General features: G+C 47.2%; 1 protein-coding gene and 1 pseudogene across 1 annotated transcript in view; both read left to right on the top strand.

Moving 5' to 3' along the window:
* Positions 1–23,381, top strand: part of RAB20 (RAB20, member RAS oncogene family) — a 30,473-nt gene extending 7,092 nt beyond the window's left edge. The window contains exon 2 of the mRNA XM_036457550.2: positions 22,374–23,381. Coding sequence (XP_036313443.1) covers positions 22,374–22,879 — 506 coding nt within the window. The 3' untranslated portion in view covers positions 22,880–23,381. The remainder of the gene's footprint in view (positions 1–22,373) is intronic.
* On the top strand, positions 3,001–3,454 carry LOC118729961 (annotated as a pseudogene).
* Positions 23,382–24,320: the final 939 nt, after the last annotated feature.

The following is a 24,320-nucleotide window of genomic DNA, read 5'->3' as shown; positions in this document are numbered from 1 at the left end:
AAGATCAGCATGAGCTTCTGACAAAAATTCTTGGAAATAAGTCTTAGTTGAGGTTTGGGATCTGGAAGCTAAACATGCAAAGCCTGTGTTGTAGGAGTGTCCATAACTGTGTAGGGGAGTCCGTGTCTTTGTAGGTGGGTCCATGTCCTTAAAGGTGGCCCCACATTTTTACTGAAGGGTGTCTTTTAGTACAAGTCCTTCTTTGCAGAATTCTTCTCTCTGTGTGTGTTTTTTTTTTAATTTTTAATTTTTTATCAAAAGCAGTGGCCTGAATATGAATGTGGATATTAAGATAGGTGGAAGAGATTCGACTGCTGGGTTCAGCAAGGCAGACAAAGTGCCATTATACTGAGAGATTGCTGAGGACAAAGGACGCCTGTGAGCTACTGCACTCGCTGGGAGGTCCCCAGGAGTCCTCCTGGAGGGGGCGCCAGGAATTCTGCGGGTGGGAAGAGGTATGTTAGGCTCACCAGTGAGGTGTTGATTCAGGAGAATTTAACAAATTAAGGTCAGTCATCTTCAGTAACTAATAATACCCAGATCACATTTAATGTCTCTGGAAGATAATGGCATGCTTTGTTACTTTGAAGTTTGCAGGGGAAATAGAAACTCTCTGATTCCAAGTTGAACTTGTCCCCCTCTTGCTTCATTGAGACTTCATATAACTTCCCTTCAGCAAGAAAGACATTTTACACACATGCACACACACACACACATGCACACACACACACACACACACACGCACACACACACTCTCACACACATTTAAACAACTGCTTGTTCTTAGAATAATGGCTCCATCACTGTGATGACAGGTTTTCATGGTCCCACCATCCTGTGCCATTGGCCTAGGCAGGTTCTGGTATTCTTTTTACCCCGACTGACCCAGACTCCTGGCTCTGCTGTACACTGCTGAGGGGTGTTTCTGTTGGGCCTCTGGATCCAGCGAATGTTCCCCTCAAAGCCCCTCCCAGCCTGGATTATCTTTCCTCCTCTACTCCCATAGCCGAGACAGGTGCCTTAGGACTTACCCAAGGGCACTAGAGGCGTTCCTCCTTTTATCCCATTTCACTTTATAGTACTTTGCAAACATTGTATTTTCATCACCATTGAGGCAAGACCCTGTACCAGAAAAAAGATTACACTTCACTGAAGGCTCAGATGATTGTTAGCGTTTGTTGTTGTTGTTGTTGTTGTTTTTTTTTGTTTTTTACCAGTAAAGTATAGTTTAATTAAGCTATGTCTATTGTGGTTTTGTTTTATTTTATTTTTTTAAAGAGAGGTTTTTTTGTTTGTTTGTTTTCCCCCCGTTTAATATTTTTATGGATTTAAGAGAGGAAGGGAGAGGGGGAGAGAGATTGAAACATCAATGATGAGAGAGAATCATTGATTGGCTGCCTCCTGCATGCCCCCTACTGGGGATCAAGCTCGCAACATGGGCATGTGCCCTTGACTGGAATTGAACCACATGCTCTATCCACTGAGCCAAACTGGCTAGGGCCCATTGTGATTTTTCTTTAGACATAGTGTTACTGTTCACTGAACAGACTGCTGTATAGTGTACACATAATTTTTATTCATGGGAAAAACCAAAAAAGTGAGCGTGACTCACTTTATTGCAGCATTCACTTTATTGCGATAGTCTGATACCAAATCTGCAACATCTCTGAGGTATGCCTGCATTTGTAATTCATCATATAGCCGGTCTTCCTTCTGATCTCACTTCACCTAACGGTCTCTCTCCCTGGGAATATCCCCTCCCCTGGCAATCTCCAGTTTGACTCTTATCTCATCTTTCAAGGTCTTGCTTTGTGAAGGAGGAATGCTCCCTCGGTCACTGTAGCGGAGGGAGAATTCCTCCTTCCTCCAGACTGTGCTACAATGTGAGCTGGTGTTCTTCATGGTGTTCTGCCCGTTATCTCTTTTTGTTTCCTGTTTGTTTTATCTCTGACTTACAAACTCCCAGAGAGAAGATTGGGTTTTATTCATTTTTATGCTCTCTGTAGAATCTACCACTTTACGCTACAGTATCTTTTTAAAGCTAAGCTTTTGCTGAGTGAAATTGTTGAAAGCAATAGGAAACATTGGGGGAAGCTGAAATGCATGGCTTTCTTTTCGTAATGTATTGACTCGGAATGATAAAACCAGCTTAAAAAAAATATATATATATATATATATATTTTTTTTTAAATATATATTTTTATTGATTTTGTACAGAGAGGAAGGGAGAGAGACAGAGAGTCAGAAACATCGATGAGAGAGAGTCATCGATCAGCTGCCTCTTGCACACCCCCCACTGGGGATATGCCCGCAACCAAGGTACATGCCCCTGACTGGAATCGAACTCGGGACCCTTCAGTCCCCAAGCCGACGCTCTATCCAGTGAGCCAAACCGGTCTCGGCACCAGCTTAAAAATATTGTCGTGAGCGCCGAAGCCGGTTTGGCTCAGTGGTAGAGCGTCGGTCTGTGGACTGAAAGGTCCCAGGTTCGATTCCGGTCAAGGGCATGTACATTGGTTGTGGGCACATCCCCGGTAGGGGGTGTGCAAGAGGCAGCTGGTCGATGATGTTTCTAGCTCTCTGTCTCTCTCCCTTCCTCTCTGTAAAAAAATCAATAAAATATATATTTAAAAAAAAATATTGTCGTGAGCTCTGTAACAGCTAAAATGAGGCCATTGTGTACATGGTAAGGAAATACTGGTCTGTGGTGTTAATTATAATGTGTCTTGTCTTCACAAAACTCTCGAGGAACTCATCGTTTTTTACTTTGATATCATTAAACATCTATCTAGAATAGGGGTGTCGAACTCAATCAGAGAAGGGGCCAAAATCTAAAATCCAGCCTAAATCGCGGGCCGAATGGTTTACTGAACAGTCATAAACTGTCATTGTGATGGAAACACAGCGGAGTGCAGTGATGACAGCGCGGTGCGGGCCACATTGCAAGGCCTGGCGGGACGGATTTGGCCCGCGGGCCTTGTGTTTGACACATGTGATCTAGAAGGTGAGTGGAAGCGCTGCTGCTGAACTTGAGGGGCCTGCTGGGAACAGGACTGCTGTAAGGACAAATATGTCTGGAAGGCTGTGGGCCAAGGCCATTGTTGCTGACCAGAACCAGGGTCTCCGGAACCAGAAGGAGCACACAGCTCTTCTTAAAATTGAAGGTGTTTATGCTCGAGATGAGACAGAATTCTGTCTAGGCAAGAGATGTGCTTATGTGTACAAAGCAAAGAACAACACAGTGGCTCCTGGTGGAAAACCAAACAAAACCAGAGCCATCTGGAGAAAGGTAACTCGTGTTCATGGAAACAGTGGCATGATTTGTGCTAAATTCCGAAGCTAAATTCGTGCTAAATTTCCTGCTAAGGCTACTGGACACAGGATCCGGGTAATGGTGTACACTTACTGAGGATTTACACTTACTGAAAATACATAGAATGGATTTGTTTTCCTGTGGGGGGCGGAGGGGGGAATCTATGTAGACATGAAGAATCACACATCAGGACATCTACTTCTGGGAAGATGGATCCGATGTACTTTTCCCTACTCTTTCCACTAATTGAAGCTAAAGTTTTTTGAAAAGTTATATACAAAACAAACATAAGAAGACTCTGGAAAGTGGAGAGAAGAAGGCAGACTGGCCAGGGGCCTTGAGATCCAAGGAATGGCGCAGTGAGGCGAGCTCCTTGCATTTTTCCTTCTGCTTCATTCACCCCAGACATTCAGGTGGCGTCAGAGGAGGCTGAGTTAGGGACTCGAGCTCCATCCCCACCAGGTGGTAATGAGCCCTCCCACTTAGAGGTGCTGGTGGAAGCCATGTGGGGAGCTTGGACTTGTGCCTCCAACTATGCCTGCCACAACCCCCGTACCCCCAATGAGGTTGTACCAGAGGGAGACAGCTAAAATGTAAGGCTTATGTACGACCCAGAGTCTCAGAACATAGTATGAAAATGTCCAGGTTTCCATAAAAACTCATTTAGTATGTAAAAATCAGGAAGATCTCAATCTGGATTTTAAAAGAGGCAATCAGGCCCTGGCCAGTGTGGCTCAGTTGGTGAAGCATCATCCTGTACATTGAACATTGGCTGATTTGATTCCCCATCAGGGCACATGCCCAGGTTGCAGGCTCAAACTCCTGTACAGGGCATGCAGAAGGCAGCCAATCAGTGTCTTGTTCTCACATCGACGTTTCTCTTCCTCCTTCTTCCTTCATCTTTCTGTAAAAGTCAATCAAACTCTGGTTGGTGTTGTTTGCAGCTAAGAGGAGACCATTCTGACCATCGTAAAAGCCATTGTTCAGCTTTGGAGTTATCGAAGATTCTTAATTTCCCAACCCAGCAGTAGTCGTTGAATTTGGCATGTCCACTGTAGGTCACCATGTCACAGGGCAGGAATGGAAACTGTAGAGTCTGGCATAACCTTTACAACTAGAACAGGATTTAAAGGACACTTTTCTCAGCCTCTTCCTCTCTCAGATGAGGGGACAGATATAAGAAGTTATTTGTCCAACACCCAGTGGCTAGTGGATGGCTAGTTGGTGACAGAACAGGGGCCAAGCCAGGCCTGGTGACTCAGCCACCCTTCCCTGCTGCCTTTCTTTCTGTTGCTGTCATGTACACTGATTTAATTTAGGGGCATCTGTGCTTTGAAATTCTCCCTTACTACAGTCTGCTAGAAACCAGGGAGGGCAGAGTTCCTATGGAAAACTTGCTTGGGAAGTGTTTTCTAATAAAAGGTTTCCAGGTTGCTAATGGACAGCCCTTCCTGGAGACTACTGCTTGTATTAGTAACAGGGATTTCTATAGGCTTCCTGGGGACCAAATATCATACTTCTGGGCCTAGGCCTTTATTTTTGAGAGAGAGAGAGAGAGAGAGAGAGAGAGAGAGAGAGAGAGAGAGAGAGAGAGAGAGAGAGAGAGAGAGAGAGATCATTTACCTCCCATACGTTCCCTGACCAGGGATTGAACCTGAAACTTAGGTATGTGTCCTCACCGGGAATGGAACCCACAACCTTTCTGGGGTACAGGATAATGCTCCAACCAACTGAGCCACCCGGCCAGGGCTAGCCTCACTTATAACTTGTAACTACTTTGTGTGGCTGGCATTTTTGCAGACCAGGAAGCTAAGGCCCAGAGAGGTCACGCAGTTAGCTCAGTCAGGTTGCACTGGATGCTCAGGAGCCTGTATTTGAGGTCTGCTCTTCGTCTTATTTTAGTCTTGTTATGACCTTTCTCTCTCCTCAAACAAACAAAATGTATATACTTCTGGGAAACATGGAAAGCATGGGAAAATTGCTACCAGTTAATATTATTATTTTTTTTGTTTTTATCTTCTGAAAACCTAGAGGTGCACTTGAGCCAAATGCTCAATGTTACAATTTTAGTAAAAATTCTAAGCCATGGAAAATTTCCAACTCAGGTATTTTCTTGAAGGACTCATGACTTAAGTGGAATTAAATAAGTAATGCATTATAGCAATTCAAGGCTGTTCTGTGTTATGCTAGTGCTAATACACCGAATAGTGCCAAAAGGTTAGAATTATGGCATTATCTAATCGATTATTTGGCCTTGAAGGATTTAAAATAACACATTTGTTGCATCAAAAGAATGCATTGTGCCATGTTCTAGCTAAGGTTGCGTTAGCTAATGCTCTCATGTTTATTTTTGTATTCTGCTAGACTATTTCCCTATTTATTTTTTTAAAGTTTTATTAATAATAGCCTTCATAGGTGTCTAGAGTTATCTTGTGGTAGGTAAACATTTACACCTCGGTTAAGAAGTTGTTTTGGCTGAAACCTGTTTGGCTCAATGGTAGAGCGTCGGTCTGTGGACTGAAAGGTCCCGGGTTCGATTCCGGTCAGGGGCATGTATGTTGGTTGCGGGCACATCCCCGGTAGGGGGTGTGCAAGAGGCAGCTGGTCGATGTTTCTCTCTCATTGATGTTTCTAGCTCTCTATCTCTCTCTGTAAAAAATCAATAAAAATATATTTAAAAAAAAAAGTTATTTTGTTCTGGTTGTACCTGAAATGTTACCTTTCCCTGAAAGCAAGTGCTCAGATATGGAGAATAACACTAATGGCATGTTTATCCTGCTGTTTGTATAGGCTGACTGGCTGTCACGCAGCCTGTGGCCTTACAAAGTCCTTCAGAACCCTCCCCCCCCCTCCCCTCTCCAAAGCCTCCCCAAGAGGAGGCTCTATCACAGATTCTGGCCCATGAGTAGTAGCTGCTGCCTTACTGTGTGCCAGGACAGTTTAACTCTCCATTGCGACTCATTAATCCTGTCTAGGACTCAAGCACGTAGCCAGGCTAGGTCTCAGCTAAGTTCACATGAAGCCTGAAGGGGCTGAGCTGGGCAAACTGCCCTGTGTGTTTGCGCTTAGTCACCAAGCCACGCTGTGTCCTTCACAGCAGTGACATCTACTCTAACGTGAGAGTCAACCGGGACAGAGTGCTCAGATACGTAATCTGTGTGTGTGTGTGTGTGTGTGTGTGTGTGCAGGATGTGACGGTACAGTCTGTTTAGTGCACAGTGTGCCTGTGGCCTGAAAAAAACATTGCTGTGCCCCAAAATGGCAAGTTAAAAATAGTTCCAACTTTGGAGCTGTCTCATAACTAACAAGATTAATGTATTAAGATGTCTGTTCCGACAGCGCTTTACCACGTAGAATTATGTGCACTGGATACCCGTTTTCATGTCTGAGATGTGCATTCTCATGTATACAGAGCAGCTAATCCAGTTTGTTATGTGACTCGAGAGGGATAGGGAGAGAGAGAGAGAGAGAGAAACATCAGTGATGAGAATCATCAATTGGCTGCCTCCTGCATGCCCCCTACTGGGGATCAACCCCAAAACCCCAGCATGTGGTCTACGCCAGGAATCGAACATGACCTCTTGGTTTCTGGGCTGATGCTCAACCACTGAGCCCCTCCAGCTGGACTAAATAATGTCTTTAAAGTGTATTTATTTTCATATCTATTTGAGTGTTGTGATTTTGCCTTTTCTTAAAAATTGCCTTTTAACATGTGTCAGGCGGAATTGCTTTTAAAAGTATTTGACTAAGTTTCGTCCTTGTGCTAGTAGAATTTAGAGGCCCTGCAGTGTCATTAAACCCTTATTGTTCAGCAGTTCCAAATCTAGGCTGCTCATACGACTGAGAGTGACATGAGCTGCTTAGTATAGGGCGGTGTGTGTGTGTGTGTGTGTGTGTGTGTGTCCTTGAGCAGCTGCATGAGTATACTGGGCCTCTCTAAAGATCTGTAAAATGTGCACACTAACAGTGGGGAGAATGAAAGTGTGTGTGTGTGTGCGCACGCGCACATGCGCTCATGCTTATGAGTATACGTGTGTGCTTGTGTGTGTGCACATGTAGCTTGCCATTCTGCCCAGCAGAATGAAGTGAAATCTCAGTATTAGCTCCGATGGAGTTCCTAGAAGGGTCTGTAGCAGACTTGGTTACAGGAAGCAGGTTTAGTTGACCCAATAAAAGTGGTGAAGACACGGAGGCCTAGGGAGGCTCAGGGACACCCACATCCATAACCAAGACCCGAGGAAGCCGTGTTTCCTTTCTAACTTGGTAGTTTGTCCTAAGAAACGAAGTCAGAATGAGTGGAGAATGTTTTCTTTCTTTCTTTTTTTTTTCTTTTTTCTAATATATTTTTATTGATCAGAGAGGAAGGAAGAGGAAGAAACATCAATGATGAGAGAGAATCACTGATCAGCTTCCTCCTGCATGTCCCCAACTGGGGATCAAGCCCACAACTCGGGCACGTGCCCTTGACCGGAATCGAACCTGGGACCCTTCAGTCCACAGGCTGACACTCTATCCGATGAGCCAAACCAGCTAGGGCGAGTGGAGGATGTTTTTAATATTTTCTAAGTTTATGTCAGAACTGGCGCTCTTCCGTGCGGATCTTGCGTTGTGCGTAGGTAAGAATGGTGTGTGACCCTCCTGTGCCAGCGCTTTGTGTGGTAGCAGTGTGCATCTGTGTTGTGCCTGGGCTTTTTATAAACATTTTCTGTACTGTTTGAGGACTTTGTTCCTGCTCTTCAAAGCTGGTTGACCTTGTTCCCTTTCACTGCACATCTTTTCTTTAGCAGCGGCCAAGGCCACATTCCAAACCTAATTAATTTCCAATCTGATTAACTCCAGTTAGTTACTGTGTGGCCACAGGTCCCAGCAGCTCAAGAGTGGAGGTTTCCAAAGCCTTTCCGCTTCCCTTGGTTGAGCAGCCTGCAGCTACTTGATGGCTATTACCAGACAGAATACCAGGAAGGAGGCGGTAGAGGGGTGAAGTGCCAAAATGGCAAACTCAGGTGTGAGGTGCAGAGTCAGGTGTGCTAATGCTGTATTCATCTTGAATTGGTGAGAGCTGTCCCCGACTGCTCCAGGCTTTCAGCCTTTGGTCCAAAAGTGAAGTCTGCGGGCAGCAGCAACAGAACCCACCCCACCCAGACCTCTGAATCAGAAGGTGCATTTCAACCAGATCACCAGGTGATTCATGCACAGAGTTAGATAGGTGAGAGGTAGCTTTGAGCTTACTGCAACGTGGGGTAGAGGAGCAGGGTAGTGATCAGGCCTGAGTTTTCTGCTGTTCTTAGTAGGTACTATTTTTACATGCAGTTCTCTCTCTTTCTCACACATATGGAATTTTAAAAATTGTGGTGAAATACACAGAAAGTACATTTTACAATTTCATTCATTTTTTTTTTTTTATTGATTATGGTCTCACATAATTGTCCTTATTCCCCCATTCCCATCCCAAACCCCTCCCTAGATATGCCCCTCCCATTCCCCCCTGCCCCCCCCCCCCTCCCCGCTTGTCCATGGCCACTGGCTAGGCCCATATGTATGCACACAAGTCCTTTGGTTGATCTCTTCCCCTTACCCCCATCCTCCCTTACTTTCCCTCTGAGGTTTGAGAGTCTGATCGCTGGTTCTCTTTCTTTGGGTCTGTTGGTGTTGTTCATTATTTCCTCTAGAAGTGTGAGATCATGTGATCCAAGAAATACCCTTGTAAGAACCTAAACTGCAACAAGCCATAATGGTTATGCTGAGAGGCAAATGAATCAGTCTGTAGTGAGTTCCTTTCTGGGCCAACAGTTCTTTTGCGTCCCAATTTCAATGCCAGATGGTTCCTTATGTGTACATGCCAGCCATGATATTTCAGATCTGGTTGGTGGACAAATGGCGGTAATGCAGGTCCGCCTGTCTCGCAAGTTGGTGGCATTAAGTATATGCACATTTGTGCAAACATCACCATGATCATCTCCAAAATTTTTCTTCTTTCCAACTGAAGTTCAGTACCCATTAACCACTAACCCCATTTCCCCCTTCCTCTAGCCCCTAGTAAGTGCCATTCTGTTTTCTATCTCTATGAATTTGACTATTCATAATTATTTAAAATTTCTACTTTCATGTACACCATATATTTAAATATTAGAAGCCCAGTGCACGAAATTCGTGCATGGGGAAGTGATGGTGTGTGTGTCCCTCAGCCCAGCCTGCACCCTCTCCAATCTGGGATATCCCTCTCACAATCCAGGACTGCTGGCTCCCAACCTCTCGCCTGCCTGCCTTCCTGATTGCCCCTAACCGCTTCTGCCTGCCAGCCTGATCACCCCCTAACCACTCCCCTGCCAGCCTGATCGACACCTAATTGCTTCCCTGCTGGCCTGGTTGCCCCTAACTTAAGGTGACCAGATTTTAACTTTGGTAAAGCAGGACACCATTGACTGGGGGATTGGGGGTGTTCTTGATTAAAAATTTGGACTATATGGAGCAACAAAAATTTTCATAGAATGCAAAAATAGTATTGCAATATATTTTTTAAAAATTTCACATAAGTACAATTTACAAATGTAATAAATAAAAATTATGTATAGTATTATTTTATTCTTTGGTATATTTCTCATTTGAGTGATTTTTTTTAGTAGATTGCTGTCATTGTTTAAAAAGTCATGAAATTTTTTATAAGAATTTGTTAAATTATATTTCACACATAAAATGGCTTTCAAAGTCTCAACACTTAATTGTAACGTAAGTTGTAAGTGTCACTTTCAAGGCCGGTGCTAGACTTTTTGCCGCCATTATAAAATATAAATAATGAGTACTGTCTGCTAAATTCAAGAAAATTTATGTATTTATGAGATAAATAAATAACTTACCTAAATTATCTGAATAGCTGATTTGTAATGACATCACTTGTTTAACTAGCTTACTAGCACACAGTACTTGCCTTCCTGTTCTCCCACCGAGTTCCCTAGCTTGTCATGCATTCTTTCAAAAAATTGGGACTTTTTTAAAATGCTGCGGGACATGGCACAAATTGTTAAAAATCGGGACTGTCATGCCAAAAGGGGGATGTCTGGTCACCTTACCCTAACTGCCCTCCCTGCAGGCTTGGTCACCTCTAACTGCCCTCCCCTGCAGGCCTGGTTGCCCCCAAATGCCTGCCCCTGCAGGTCTGGTTGCCCCCAACTGCCCTCCCCTGCTGGCCTGGTTGCACCCAACTGCCCTCCCCTGCTGTCCATCTTGTGGCAGCCATCTTTGATCACATGGGGTGGTCATCTTATGTGTTGGAGTGATGATCAATTTGCATTTTACCTCTTTATTATATAGGATGACCAACTAAGCTCTAACAAAATACTTCAATATGATTGATTTAAAAGGGTTTTTGAACTGTTAAATTAATAAAATTATATCTAATAGTCCCAGTGTTGATCAAAGTCCAGTCCTATAGGAAAATGTTATAAAAGTTTATTTGAGCCAAATCTGAAGACTTGATTTTCAGATTGGAAGAATGCACGACAAGCTAGGGAACGTGGCGGGAGAACAGGAAGGCAAGTACTGCATGCTAGTAAGCTAGTTGAACAACCAATAGCAAGGTCTCAGTGGCTTAAGACAGTGGTCGGCAAACTAATTAGTCAACAGAGCGGCAAACCGCAGCTTGCGAGCCACATGTGGCTCGAGTGACACAGTTTGCCGACCACTGGGTTAAGAAAATGCTCTGGGGAATGACAGTTTTGCAGTTCTCTTTACGCATTTGCATTCCAAGGAGAAATGAAACTCATGGTGGTAGCTTAAGTAGGCGGGAGAAAAAGCGGGGAAATACCTAGTGTTGGGTAAACAAAGTGGTGGGACGCATATTCTTTTCCTTTGGTGGGTACAGGATAGTTAGCATTTGCTGTAAATAGACATGGGATCTTGGAAACACAACAGCAAAGAGCGTTGTGGTCTTGTGCTCTGGTGTCAGTGGTGGTGCCTCTGAGGGGTGTGGAAAAGAAAATCACTCCTGACATTCCAAAGGTATATTATCCTAGATGCATAAAGATAATGGATAGGGTGGATTATGATGGAGATTGACCTTTGCTAAGGAAGCTACAGGCCTGGGGTTTGACTACCCATCATTACCTGCCTTAGGAATTTATGATCAGGCCCTTCTGTGGGGTTACTGTTGGCCACTGAGCTTGTCAGGCCTGCTCTGTAGTCCCTTTGACATTCATACCAGGTGTCCCCTGTCATCCCAGAAGGCATTCCTGCTTTTATAAGGGCTGTCAAAGGATAATGTACTTTTCACAGAGTTTTATTAGGACTCATCCAATCTGTTAAGCAAGAGAGGACTAGGCATATGTTTACATAGTAAACATATGTAAAATCATTTGTTTCCTTAGGATTGTTCAGAAAGGGTTTAATATGCTGCCCTTGTGATATAATTAATATCATCAGAAAACATTTATTTTCTGATGTGTGTTTCTTGGAAGACTATATTATGGAGAAGAAAAGAACTATTCTGTATAGCAAAGCTGTTAGAAATAACTGGTGTACTTATTGAGTGGAGTACTTCAGGTAAGAGGCTATTCTAGGTAATGTAATATTTCGAGAAACCCTTAATAGATTTAAAGCGTGTGTTTTTTTTTTTTTTTAAATATGGTATTTGCAGTTCAGTCTTGAGCTTAAAACAAGTTCAAGCTTGCTTTGAAAAATCTGAAATGGTTTTAGTTTCCTGTTTTAATAAATAGAGAATTTAGCAATTAATTGAATTTTTCTTTGGTAGTCTCATTCTAAACATTAATTATCAGAGGACAGCAGTGTATCTGTTGAAGGTCACGGAGACTGGATTAAATATTCTGATATGTGAGAGTTTTTGTTTTTAAAGGTAAATCTGTTATATAACTGTACTTTCTTTGGATTTGCCTCTTTTTCTTAATTATAGAGTGTTAAAGAACATGTCTTTCAGTTACTTGTTATTGAATTATTCTTAGTAAATTCATGACTGAAAAGAGTGAAGAGATTTAAGGATTAAACTCCAGTTACCATTCTATAACCTTTGTAATAATAATTTCAGAAAGCCCAATCAGTGAGTCGCAGGTAAGGGATTAATTTATATGCAGTTAATTTTTTTTTGAGTGATTCCTGTGACATGCATGGTTTTAGTTTAATTTTCAGATGATCAAATAATAGAAATGACACAGGCTGCTCTAGGTAAAAAAAATAAAATAAAAAAATCATTGTATATGTCCTAAAATGTGAAAAGAAATCTGTTTTTTCTGACACAATTGTTCTCTCCTTTAGATGTTGCTATTCTATTAGTTAGCAATTGTTTTGGGAGTGGATTCTCTTATTTGTAAAAGGAAAAATGGCTCATTTTACGGGTTTGGGTTTGGATGCCTGCAGTGAAATAGTTGCCTCCTAACCCTGCAGTTACGTCCCTCAATGCTGTTTTTCACTTTATTACTCGTGTGAGCTATGGGCTTCCTAAACTAAGAGTCATCCTCCTCGATGTCAAGAAGTACAGCTGTGTTTTTTAACTCCCTTTCATGGTCACAGACTATGGAGAGCAAAATCAAAGGAACTATACAGGTAAGCAACTAAGTCGGATTATTGGATTTTAATTATTAGCTTATCTTTAAAATGTTATCTAATCCCCTCCTTTGTGGCTGTAATTCACTAATAGGTGTTGAGATTTCAAGCCTTCCTCTGGCAGAGAAAGAAAACCCAAAACATTCATTCATATTGTAGACCGGGATGCTTTTCCTTTTAAACGCCTACTCTTTACTATCCAGCTGGCTGACGGCTGTCGGCTCCGAGTTGTGTGAGGTTTTTCCTGTGCGGCGGTGACACGTGCCCCATTGGGGTGCTCCCTAGCCAGGGCAGTGGGAGGAGGCTGGTCTCAGGGTCTTCTGCTGGGAGATGGGTGATTCCCACCCCAGGCTGGTGAGGCCAAGATAAGGCTGTGGATGTGAGGACAATGAGCAATTCATGCAGCTCTGCCCACACCACCTGCCTTGCTGGGCGGAGACAGCTGTCCTGGTGAGAGCAGGTTCTATCCGGAGGACACGTGCTTTTTGTCTTTGGTGTATCTTGCCTTTTTGGGTTCTCTTTCTTTATTTCTTTTTCTTTTCTTAAAAATATATTTTATTGATTTTTTACAGAAGAAGGGAGAGAGATAGAGAGCTAGAAACGTCAATGGGAGAGAAACATCGACCAGCTGCCTCCTGCACACCCCCCATCGGGGATGTGCCCGCAACCAATGTACATGCCCTTGACTGGAATCGAACCCGGGACCCTTCAGTCCACAGACTGACGCTCTACCACTGAGCCAAACCGGTTTCGGCGGGTTCGCTTACTTTCTGATAACAGAGGCATAACAGACATCATCCCATTGTTGTTGTTTTTCCCCAGACCCTTTTGGAGCCCGGCCCCTCCCATCCCAGCCTGTCTTAGGGTAGGACTCGAAGCTTCCCAGTAGGAGCAGGGACTCTGGACCCTGGGCTCCGGGTTCAGGTGCTGCCTCGGCCCTCGATGCCTGTGTGTCCCTGGCCGTGTCCCTCTGTCAGCGTTTTCATCAGGCCTGGGGTGAAAATGCCACAGGTGGGTGGGAATTAAGTGATTGACTGTGTAAAGGCTTGTGCAATGCCTGGAAGTAGCAAGAGCTGTAAAGGTCTTAGCTATTAGAATAATTACTGTCACTTTAAGAGCCAGAACGGCCTACATCTCAAATCAGCGCCTGGTCTCTTGATGAGGATGGAGCCCCTTCCCCCGAGGGAACTTGGCTGGCCACGCTGAGGTTACCTCCGTCACGGACCCCTGTGCTTTCCACAGGAGCTCTGTGACAGCTCCCCCTCTCGGGATGCAGCCAGTCTACTGCGTTCTTTGGCTGGATACTCCATTAGTTTCTCTCTGATATCTTTTCAGTGGTTACTACCTCTTCCATCTGGTGTTTCTCAAGAAAGAGAAGGAACTGGACTTGGACGATTTGTTTCTTCTTGTGTAAATTAGAGGGTGAAGGTCACTGGAGAATATGTTTTTATTGACTAGAGAGAGAGAGAGTGAAAGATAGAGGAAGGAAAGAAGGGAGGGAGGGAAGGAGGGAGAGAGAGAGAGGGAGAAAAGAAAGAAAGTGGTCGGTTGTCACTTGCGTGCATCTGACTGAGTTATCAAACCTGCAACCTGGGTATTTGCCCTGACCAGGAGTCCCCTTCAGTGAATGGGATGATGCTCTAACCAACTGGGCCACACCGGCCAGGGCTGAAGGTCTTTGTTTATAGGCACCAGGTTGAACTAGAGCCAGTGAAGCAGGCTTAGGCATTTCTGTCCATGTGAACTGAGCGTTGTAATTTATGACTTGCTTTCGGAGAGTCAGCAGATTTGCTGACTGTGGCTCAGGAGATGGCATGTGACACTTCATCTTCATTGAAGTTCACTGTCATCTGAGCCATCCTTATCACCTTCTCCAGGGTGGGTCACGGAGGTTCATAAGTACCTAGCTTTTTCTTCCGCTGGAAGCGGGAAGAGGAGGTGGCGAGGGGAAAGAAGCAGAAGTTTCGCCGGGCAGGATGGCCCCTGCGCATGGGCATTGTTTTTGTTCGATTCACGACTGTTGGTGTCGGTGAGTGAGGAGGCCATCAGCTTGCAGCCCACTTCATGCCTTCGTGGAGTCCGAGTCTCCTGGGGCTGTCATAAGGCAGTCCCTACACTGGGGGCTCACACAGTAGACATTGCTCTGGAGGAAGGAGTCTGAAGTCACGGTGTCAACGGGCCAGGCTCCTCTCTCTGAAGCTCTTGAAGGAAATCTGTTCCAGGCTCTTCTCCGAGCATCTGCTGGTTACTCCTGTTCCCGATGTGTCGAGACATCACTCCTGTCTCTGCCTCTGTCCTCATATCGTCATCCCTTGTGTGTGTCTGCCTCTGTGTCCCTCTTCTTACCATAAGGACACCAGTTACATTGGACTAGGTTGTACTCCAGCGACCTCATCTTAACTTGATTACTCCTGCAACAGCCCTATTTCCAAATAAGGCCCCATTCAGTTTCTGGGGATGGGGGCCAGGATGCATCTTTGGGGCCACACCGCTCAACCCACTGCAGATGGTAGGAGACTTTAGAACTCCTCCCCCTCCCCTCCCTTTTTTTTCCTGTTACATAATTTAAATCTGCAGTGAAAGACTCTTTTTCCTCTTTATTTTATTTCTTTATATTTAAAAAATATATTTTATTGATTTTTTTACAGAGAGGAAGAGAGAAGAATAGAGAGTTAGAAACATCGATGAGAGAGAATCATCGATTAGCTGTCTCTTGCACACTCCCTACTGGGGATGTGCCCGCAACCAAGGCACATGCTTTTGACCAGAATCGAACCTGGGACTCTCCACAGGCCGACGCTCCATCCATTCAGCCAAACCGGTTTTGGCTCTTTTTCCTCTTTAAATTAAATTTATTTTTTATAGAACAAAAAAGAATAAAAGATAGAGAAAAAAGGAGGTAACTTGAAACCCAAGAAAAAAATCCAAATGTATACCTTGTCCCATTCCCCATCTCCCTGTACGGTACCCACCCCACCGCACCCCACCAAAAGATGTCCCTAGATACGTGTTTCAGAAATCATCATTCCTGTGGTTCCCGTTTAGCTGCCGAGAACCCAGCAGGAGAGGACCTGTGTACTTTTGTGAAGTTCACACTTTATTTTGAAGCCAGCTAGGAGGTGCCCAGAATTACGTGGTATAAAATTTTAATTATTGGCTCTTCACTTTGAAAGAGAACTGGCAGGCTAGTGAGGGCAGACAAGGGGTCCTTTATGAAGAAGTAACCAGTTGGGGTCAAAGTGGTACTTGCGGTTGCTGAAAAGCCCCTTCCTGGTCACTTCCCCTCGTTCCCAGGGAGCTGGCGGCCAGTTTGGCTGAGAGGCATGGGGTCCGGGGAGGGGCCCAGCTGTGGGGCACCGCGGAATGCCCACAGGGTATGTGGTGGGCGACCATGCCCCAGGCGGCTGTGGGGAGGGGCTGCAGGGCATTTTCTCTTTCTGGAGGGAACCGGAGGTCTGGAGGTGGAGAAGCCAGAGGGAAGACGGGCTGCCGAGACAGTCCCACCCTCTGGAGGGTCTGGCTTGCACAGCAGCCATGCTCCCAAAGGGACATTTCCCAGAGAAACCAGTGAGCAGCTCCAAGTGTGTTTGTCGGGAAAGGGGGGTGGAGGTGAGGTTGGCTCACATGATTGTGGGCGCTGGCAAGTCTGAGATCTGGAGGCAGCAGGCTGGAATTTAAGTGTGATCTTTTATGGCTCAGGTTGTGGCCTGCGGGCAGAATTCCTTTTTCTCCAGGAAATCTTCTCTCTCTTCTTAAAGTCTTCATCAGTTTGGATGGGACCCACCCACATCACAGAGGGTAATCTGCTCTCCTTAAAGTCAGTTGATTGCAGACGTTAATCCGTCTAGAAAATATCTCCATGGCAACGTCTGGACCAGTTGGACCACACAATTGGGCGCCATGGCCTGGTCGAGTCTACTCGTAAATTAACCGTCACACACAGGTATCAGGGTGGTGGCAGACTCACCGCTGGTTTACCTGCTCCTCTGGTGAACAGTAGGTTCTCAGATGAAGTGCCCTGGCCCCACTGCCTCCTCCGTTTTCATGTTCTGGCAGAGTTTGCACCTGCTCGGGACCGGCCCCAGCCCCAGGCAGCAACTCCTTTTGTCATCCTGAAGACTCACTTTTTTTTCTTATTGCTCAGAAAAGCTTTAAACATCTGTTCCTTGTGAACACTTCTGGAGGTAGTGGTTTCCCTGCGCCTTTTTCTAACCAGGTTCACTAGCATACATCCAGGCGGATGGAATGTTCTAGACCTTGCCCATGAACTTTAGGCAATGGTCATCAAACTGTACAAAATAAAACTGAAGCAATCTTGAAGGTAGTATTTATAATGTTGTGGTTGGCAGTTGAGAGCATTGGGGAAAGGATCTTGGGTTATTTTTAAAAACTCCCTGAAGGGAATTAAAAATTCCCTACATGCTGGTGGTCCCGCTGCTGTGTGTGCCCTGGCGTTTCTGTTTGTTCCCGGCTCTGAGTTTTCTTCTTCCCTCCTGTGGGCACAGGGTCCAGCGGGCATTCCTAGCGGGCAGGGTGTTCCTCCTGGCAGAGGTTGCAGTTACCTTTCCTGGGAAACCTTACTTTTCTATTGGATCTAAATAAGCATTCCGATGCTCCCATCGCAAAGCTGCCTTTTTATCTCCCACTTTCACTGCACAAGGTGGTGGTCGTCACCTCTGGCTGCGCACACACTAGTCACCGGGGAGATTTAAAAATGATTCCGGAACCGGTTTGGCTCAGTGGATAGAGCGTTGGCCTGTGGACTGAAAGGTCCCAGGTTCGATTCTGGTCAAGGGCATGTACCTTGGTTACAGGCACCTCCCCAGTGGGTGTGTGTGTGTGTGTGTGTGCAGGAGGCAGCTGATCGATGTTTCTATCTCTCTATCCCTCTCCCTTCCTCTCTGTAAAAAGTAAATAAAATATACATTTTTTTAAAATGATTCTGGTACCCACGCTCTTGTCAGATCCTGATTCATGTGCTCTGGGGTGGGGGTGGGGGAGACCAGGCACCAGTATTTTTAAAAAGGACTCCCTCCATGTTTAGAACATGCAGCCGGTGTTGTAACATGCTTTCTGATGGCTGTACCACCCATTCAGTTATTTAAAATCCTTTCAACAAAAATGCTACGATGCTCAGGGTGAAAAGCTGGTTGTCCTTTGTCCAGAGGGCGGGGACAGAATAGCAGAGAAGACGAGCGGATGGATACTTTGTGCTCACTTGTCCAGCAGCCGATTGGGGTTATTGTGGCTGCCGACTTCTGTCTTCCTGGGCCTGCGCTGGCCTGGCCCGTTTCCCCGTTCTCCTGGCACCGTGTACGGCGGCCACGCGATCAAGTGCCCCCGAAATCGGGGAGAAGGGCATCCTTGGGAAGTAAGCCTTGTAAAAATAAGGAAGCGGCAGGAGTTCGGTCAGCTGTAAAGTGACCAACAGGTCCTAGGAGATAGTTTGTAAATGTGCCGATGAGGACACACGTCGCCACGGTGGTCCTGGGATGGCAGAGTTTCTCCGTAGGTTTGCACGAAATCTGACACACAATTTAAACAAACGTGTGTAGGGCATAACCCCTGCTGGGCACAGTTCTAGGCAGTTGACCTGTCTACATGAGATCTGTTTCACAACCACCCTCTGGCGAGGAGAAACGGAGGGACAGAGATTTCGTGACTTGCCTAAGGTGACACAGTGGGGATTGGAAGGCAGGTCGCCCATCTCTAGAGTTGGGCTCGTTAGTGGGTAGTTCGGCCACAGACTCCCTGGTACCTGGGACCGTCCTGGCTCCGGGCATCACCGGCATCATCTGTGGGCCCTTTCGGTGCCTCCGTTTCTCCTGTCGCGGTGAGTGGGTGGGCGACAGGTGATGCGATTTCAACAGCAACTTTTACTTACTCTCTTTTCGGGCCAGCTTATGGGACTCCGGTTCCTGCTTCCTTTGCCAGTAGTTATTGTGGTTTCTCTTGGGGTTTTATCATTACTTACTCCTTTAGTATTTCTCAAGGCAAATCAGACATGTTTATCTGGAAAGGAAAGCTATTTTAGGCATAGGCGTGAGCACAGTGGCCTTTTTGTCCTCAGGGAGCTATGTCACCGACTTGGAAAATTCCTCCCGGGGAATGCCACGTTCCCTCCCTTGATCTCTCTGGTGAGATCCAGTGGGTGGGCGCCGATAACACTGTGAGCGGTCGGAAACCTCAGGGTGCCTGGGTTGCTCTGCCTCAGATCAGGGCCTGAGAGGAAATCCCGGCTCTGTGGTGATGACGGGGGCGGCATTTCTTTCATTTCTCTGTCACTAGCACTTGATCATCCTCTCCCTGAGGGGGTCCATGAAGAGATGGGTGAAGACCGTTCGGTTTCTGTCTGCTGGCCTGCAGTGAAATTTGACACGGAACGTATAATGAGATGACCAGGCTTAGGGCTGGCCTGCGACGGCTGCACCAAAGGAAGGGATTTTGATGTGCGGGTGACGGATTCCAGAGGACGTGCTGCTTGTCAGCAGGTGGGCCCCTCCCAGCAGCCGGGATGGAGGGCCTGGTGGCTGTAAACTGGCCATTCACTTTCACCTTCAGGATCCTGCAGGGCAGAACGCCACCTCCAGCTCCTGCAAAACAACCTGCCCCGGCCTGGTCCCTCCCTCCCGCCTCCGCCATCAGGTGGTTGGAGGATGCACTCGGGCTTTTTGGGAGAGGCAGGGAGCCCTGGCTCCGGGCGAAGGAGAGGACAGCTGGCAGGTGTAGGTCCATGCTGGGCCCTTCTCCCAGGACGTGGGTGTCTTCCTGAGCAGGTGGTTCTCTCCGGCGCAGGCACAGGAAGACAGAAGTCAGCAGCCCACAGGCAGAACCACCAGCCTGCCCCCTAACATGGCAGTGTCTTCCGGCCTGGGTCAGAATGACTGGGGCTGGACCTTGTCCATTTGGCAGAAAACAGTTGTTAATTGGAAAAGGACATTAAGCTCATACAAATACATGTGTGTAAGCATCATGCCTTTAATCCGTGTTCCAAAGACCCAGAAACCAAGGGGTCTTCATTTTTTGTGTGTCAAGGATCCTTTTGTGCCCGAGTTGCATGAGCTCACGATCTTCCTCTGAACGCTCTCTTTAAGTGCGTGCCCTGGAACACAAAGTTTTATCGGGAAAGCAGGCTTCCTTGACAAAGGGCAGGTCCGCTAGCTGTCACGATGTTCAAGTAAGTGGCGATCTGCATAAACACTTGACGGCACAGTGGCAGCTGTGATGCGAAACCGAAAGCCTCTGTGATTATACAGGTGGCAACACCACAGGGATGGTTCCTCCATATCATTTCTGGTTTGTTGCCGGCGTGTGTAAGAGAAGGAAATGCTCCATCTCAGCGGATGTTGAGGACGAAGATGGCACTCTGTCCCCTGTCAGGGCCGTGGACCTCTGGTTCTGTTCCCCCAGGAGTCAGCAGCCGGGCTCGGTAGCCCAAACGGAAAAACTGCCGGCGGAGTTCAGAACTTCCTCAGAAACGGGTTCCGATTCCAGCCGGGGAGAGAAGCTGTTAGAGACCCTCTAGAAGTATAGTTAGCCAAAACCGGTTTGGCTCAGTGGATAGAGCTTCGGCCTGCAGACTGAAAGGCCCCGGGTTCGATTCCGGTCAAGGGCATGTGCCTTGGTTGTGGGCACATCTCCAGTAGGGGGTGTGCAGGAGGCAGCTGATACGGTAGATGTTTCTCTCTCATCGGTGTTTCTAACTCTCTATCCCTCTCTCTTTCTCTCTTAAAAAGAAATAAATATAGTTAGCTCTCCAAGGGACCCTGTGGATTCAGGAGGCCTCTGCTAAGCTCCTCCGGGGAGCGTGGGTGCCCGGAGAGCGTGGGTCCAGTGTGGGGTTTCGTCCCCCCATCCAGGGTGTGGCATCCAGCGGCAGAAGGGGGGCTGATTAATCCCAGGGCCTGGGCCGGCTTTGGGAGGAGGCCTTGTTTCAAATGTAGGAATCGTGCTTCCTGGAGTCAGTGTACCACCTCCCACACAGTGAACGCGAGAAGGGGAAAAGAAGGGGCTGGCTGTGAAAACTGGGGACACCGACACTGAGGAGACTTGGCCCCCGGAGACCAACTCCAAAAAAGGGGTCACTGGGCTTGCCGCTCACTTGAGATCTGCACCTTTCACAGGTCTTCTAATGTTTTTTGTTGTTGTCGTTTAACATATATTATATGTGTATTTAATAATCGCCACAACTCTGCAAGGTGCTGTCATCTGTCCCATTTCACAGAAGAGAAGACTGACTCACAGGTGGTTGAGTAGCTTGTCCTTGGCACTGCCCCCAGGCCTGCTCTCCGCTGTTCTGTCCCTGCATCTGAAAACAACCCGTCTCCATGTGGCTCCTTCTTTACATCCTTAGCTGCAGGGCTGTCATTAGTTGGATTATCGATGCATCTGAATGATGGCTGTTCTGTAGTTTAGTTGTAACTTTGATGTAGGCTTTCTGATGATTAGACACGGGGAAATAAAAGTATTCCGATATGATGAAATGCCAGTTCTTTGTGGGTTTAACACACCCCACCCCGCTCTTCTCCTCGGTCTGCGGTTCGGAGTAAAGGTAGGGAGTCAAGATGCCAAAATGCTGAGTGCAGGGTGTAAATGGAGCTTCTGGCATGAATGAGGCTTCTACCATTTTGAAAATCAGACCACTGGGGTGGTAAATTTGTGGCTTCACTAACTCAGCACATTTATTAGCACCAAATACATAGGGGCAAGTAAAGCCTCATGATCCAGTCCTCCCTCCTGGTAGAGAGATAAATATTAACTGCAGAACAAGGTGTGGGCCTGCGATTGTGCTGAGTGGAGGAGCCAGAGCTCAGAGGGAGTGTGAGGGGCCGGAAGTGTGTGTGTGTGTGTGGTGGGGGAGGTGATGGGACTGACAAGAAATGTAAAGGTAACCTGGAAGGGGGTCAGAAACCCCCTAGGAAGTGACGAGTGGTCAAGAGGATTGACGAGTGGCTGCATCCAGGCAGCGGGACAGGAGCGAAGGACCGGGAGGCAGAGCAGGACTCGGGGCCGGGTGGCTGTGCGCACCTGTGTGAAGGCAGCTGGCCCCGTGCCGTGCCAGAGCAAAACCAGGAGCAAGCCCTGCAATTTGTAATTAAAAAGAAAATAAGGGAAGCATTAACTCAATTCGTTGAGGTTCTGCTTCCTGGCGTATGTCGACAGTTTGGCTCAAATAAACTCACAAAAATTAAAAAAAGAAAAGAAAATAGGGCACGGGTATCTTCCTGGTCCCGGAGGTTAAGCACAGTGCGTGCCGAGGCTGTGCAGGCATTGCTTGCGGTGGGGATGGGTCCGCAGCCCCCAGAGGGACAGGGCCCCGCACTTAGATCCCGTGGCCCGGGCTGGTCACTGCTCTCTGCACACCAGTGTCTCCGCCCCGCTCAGCTCCAGCCACACCTACACGTGGGGTGACCATTCCACAGTCCCTCCTGAAGGTTCCTGTGTGTTGCGGTCGGTGGTTGGTATGTTTGAGAGGAGAAATAACCACATCTTTCTGTTCCCCCACCGGCAGGGCGGGAGCAGTTCCACGGCCTCGGCTCCATGTACTGCCGGGGGGCGGCCGCCATCATCCTCACCTACGACGTGAACCACCCGCAGAGCCTGGTGGAGCTGGAGGAGCGGTTCCTGGGCCTGACGGAGACCGCCAGTGCCGACTGCCTCTTTGCCATCGTGGGGAACAAGGTGGACCTCAGCGAGGAGGGGGGCGGCCAGACGGAAGGAGGCGGCGGTGTATCATCGTCCAGGGGGCCCAAGCAGGTGCGGCAGGAGGAGGCAGTGGCTCTTTATAAGAAGATCCTGAAGTACAAGATGCTGGATGAGAAGGACATGCCGGCCGCCGAGCAGATGTGCTTCGAGACCAGCGCCAAGACCGGGCACAACGTGGACCTGCTGTTTGAGACCCTGTTCGACATGGTGGTGCCCGTGATCGTGCGGCAGAGGGCGCAGGGGCCGCCGCAGACTGTGGACATCTCCAGTTATAAGCCACCTGAGCGGACCAAATCCGGGTGCTGCGCCTGACTCTCAGAGGCCCCCAGTTTACATCATTGGCAAGGAGCGGGACCCAGCGAGCTGTGGTCAGGAGCATAGAAACTCAAGGCATTCCTTTTGCATCTGGAGGAGCAGACCCGAGTGGAAATGACAGCTCGTTATGAAGAGAAGGTCGATGGGAATCGTCGTCTCTGCCTCCCGTGTTGGTGGGGCGGTGGGGAGCTAGCTGCAGGATCAGCGTTCCTGGAGACCGTTGTCCCCGGGCTGATCCTTTCCTGACACCTTGGCCTGGATGGAGGGTGGCTTGGGTGGGTGGTCACCTGTCTGAGCACCTGTACAACTGTCATGCTTGTTGTCCTCAGACGTCTCTCTTCACTGTGACGTATCTTTGGTCCTGTCATCTGGAACTTGTCCCTGATGCATCACCAAGATTCTCTACATGTTAATTTATACAAAACCAGGAATCACTGTTTTTATATTGGTTGTAGCAGCGGGAAGCGACACATATTATTAAAAAGAATTGTGAGAAGAATGTTGGTGTGGGGACTGCACTGCTTTAGGCTCTGTTTTGTGCCCACGGTGGACTCCCTGCTGGGGGCTCTGGGGAGAGGCTGTGAGCTTAAAGCACTTCTCTCTGGAAAAGCTGCACTGAATCCTTACAAGGTCCAACATATTTACAATAGATAGCCCATATGCCCGTCTTGATGACATGGATTCCAGTAAAACAAAAGCAAAACGGAAAGCTCTCTTTCTGCTGAGGTCTGCTTGGGTCACCGGGCAGTTACTAAATCTTCTGATTTAGTAAAACTAAAAACCCCATTTCTGCTGGTTGGTGGGTGCACTGTTGCGTTATTAGAAGATGCTAAGGTGGGGCAGCTGTGAGACAGTAGGTTTTGTTTTCTTAGAAATGTTACCGAGAACTTGTAGGCCAGACATGGGGACCTCTGGTTGGGAAAGAAATGTCTCAGCCAGCTCAGGCTGTTGTAACAAGATACAGACCGGGTGGATCAAACAGCAAACTGTTATTTCTCACAGTTCTGGAGGCTGGGAGTCCAACATCAAGGTGCCAGCCCTTCTTTTTCACGGATTCTGCCTTCAGTGATATACTGGGAATATCCTTCCTCATGCCAGAATAAAGTAAATACTGACCTATTAAAAAAAAAAAAAAAGTGCCAGCTCTTTCTGCTCCAGGGGAAAGCTTTCTGCCAGGCGTGGCCTCCTCCTCAAGGTGTCCTCACATGGCACAGAGGGCAAGCTCTGGTCTTTCTTATAAAGGCACTCTTGCTATCACAGGGCCCTACCCTCATGATCTCCTGAAGGCCCGCCTCCAAATACCATCACACTGGGGGTGAGGGCCTCAGCATATGGATTCTGGGAGAACGCAAGCATCAGCTCTTAACAGAAAGCAAAGTGAGCCTGGCTGGTGTGGCTCAGTGATTGAGCATCAACCTATGAACCAGGAGGTCACAGT

This window comes from Pipistrellus kuhlii, unplaced genomic scaffold (assembly GCF_014108245.1).
Source record: "Pipistrellus kuhlii isolate mPipKuh1 unplaced genomic scaffold, mPipKuh1.p scaffold_m20_p_3, whole genome shotgun sequence".
NCBI lineage: Eukaryota > Metazoa > Chordata > Mammalia > Chiroptera > Vespertilionidae > Pipistrellus > Pipistrellus kuhlii.
Note: the sequence above shows the minus strand (reverse complement) of the source record. Positions and strands in the feature narration are given on the sequence as shown.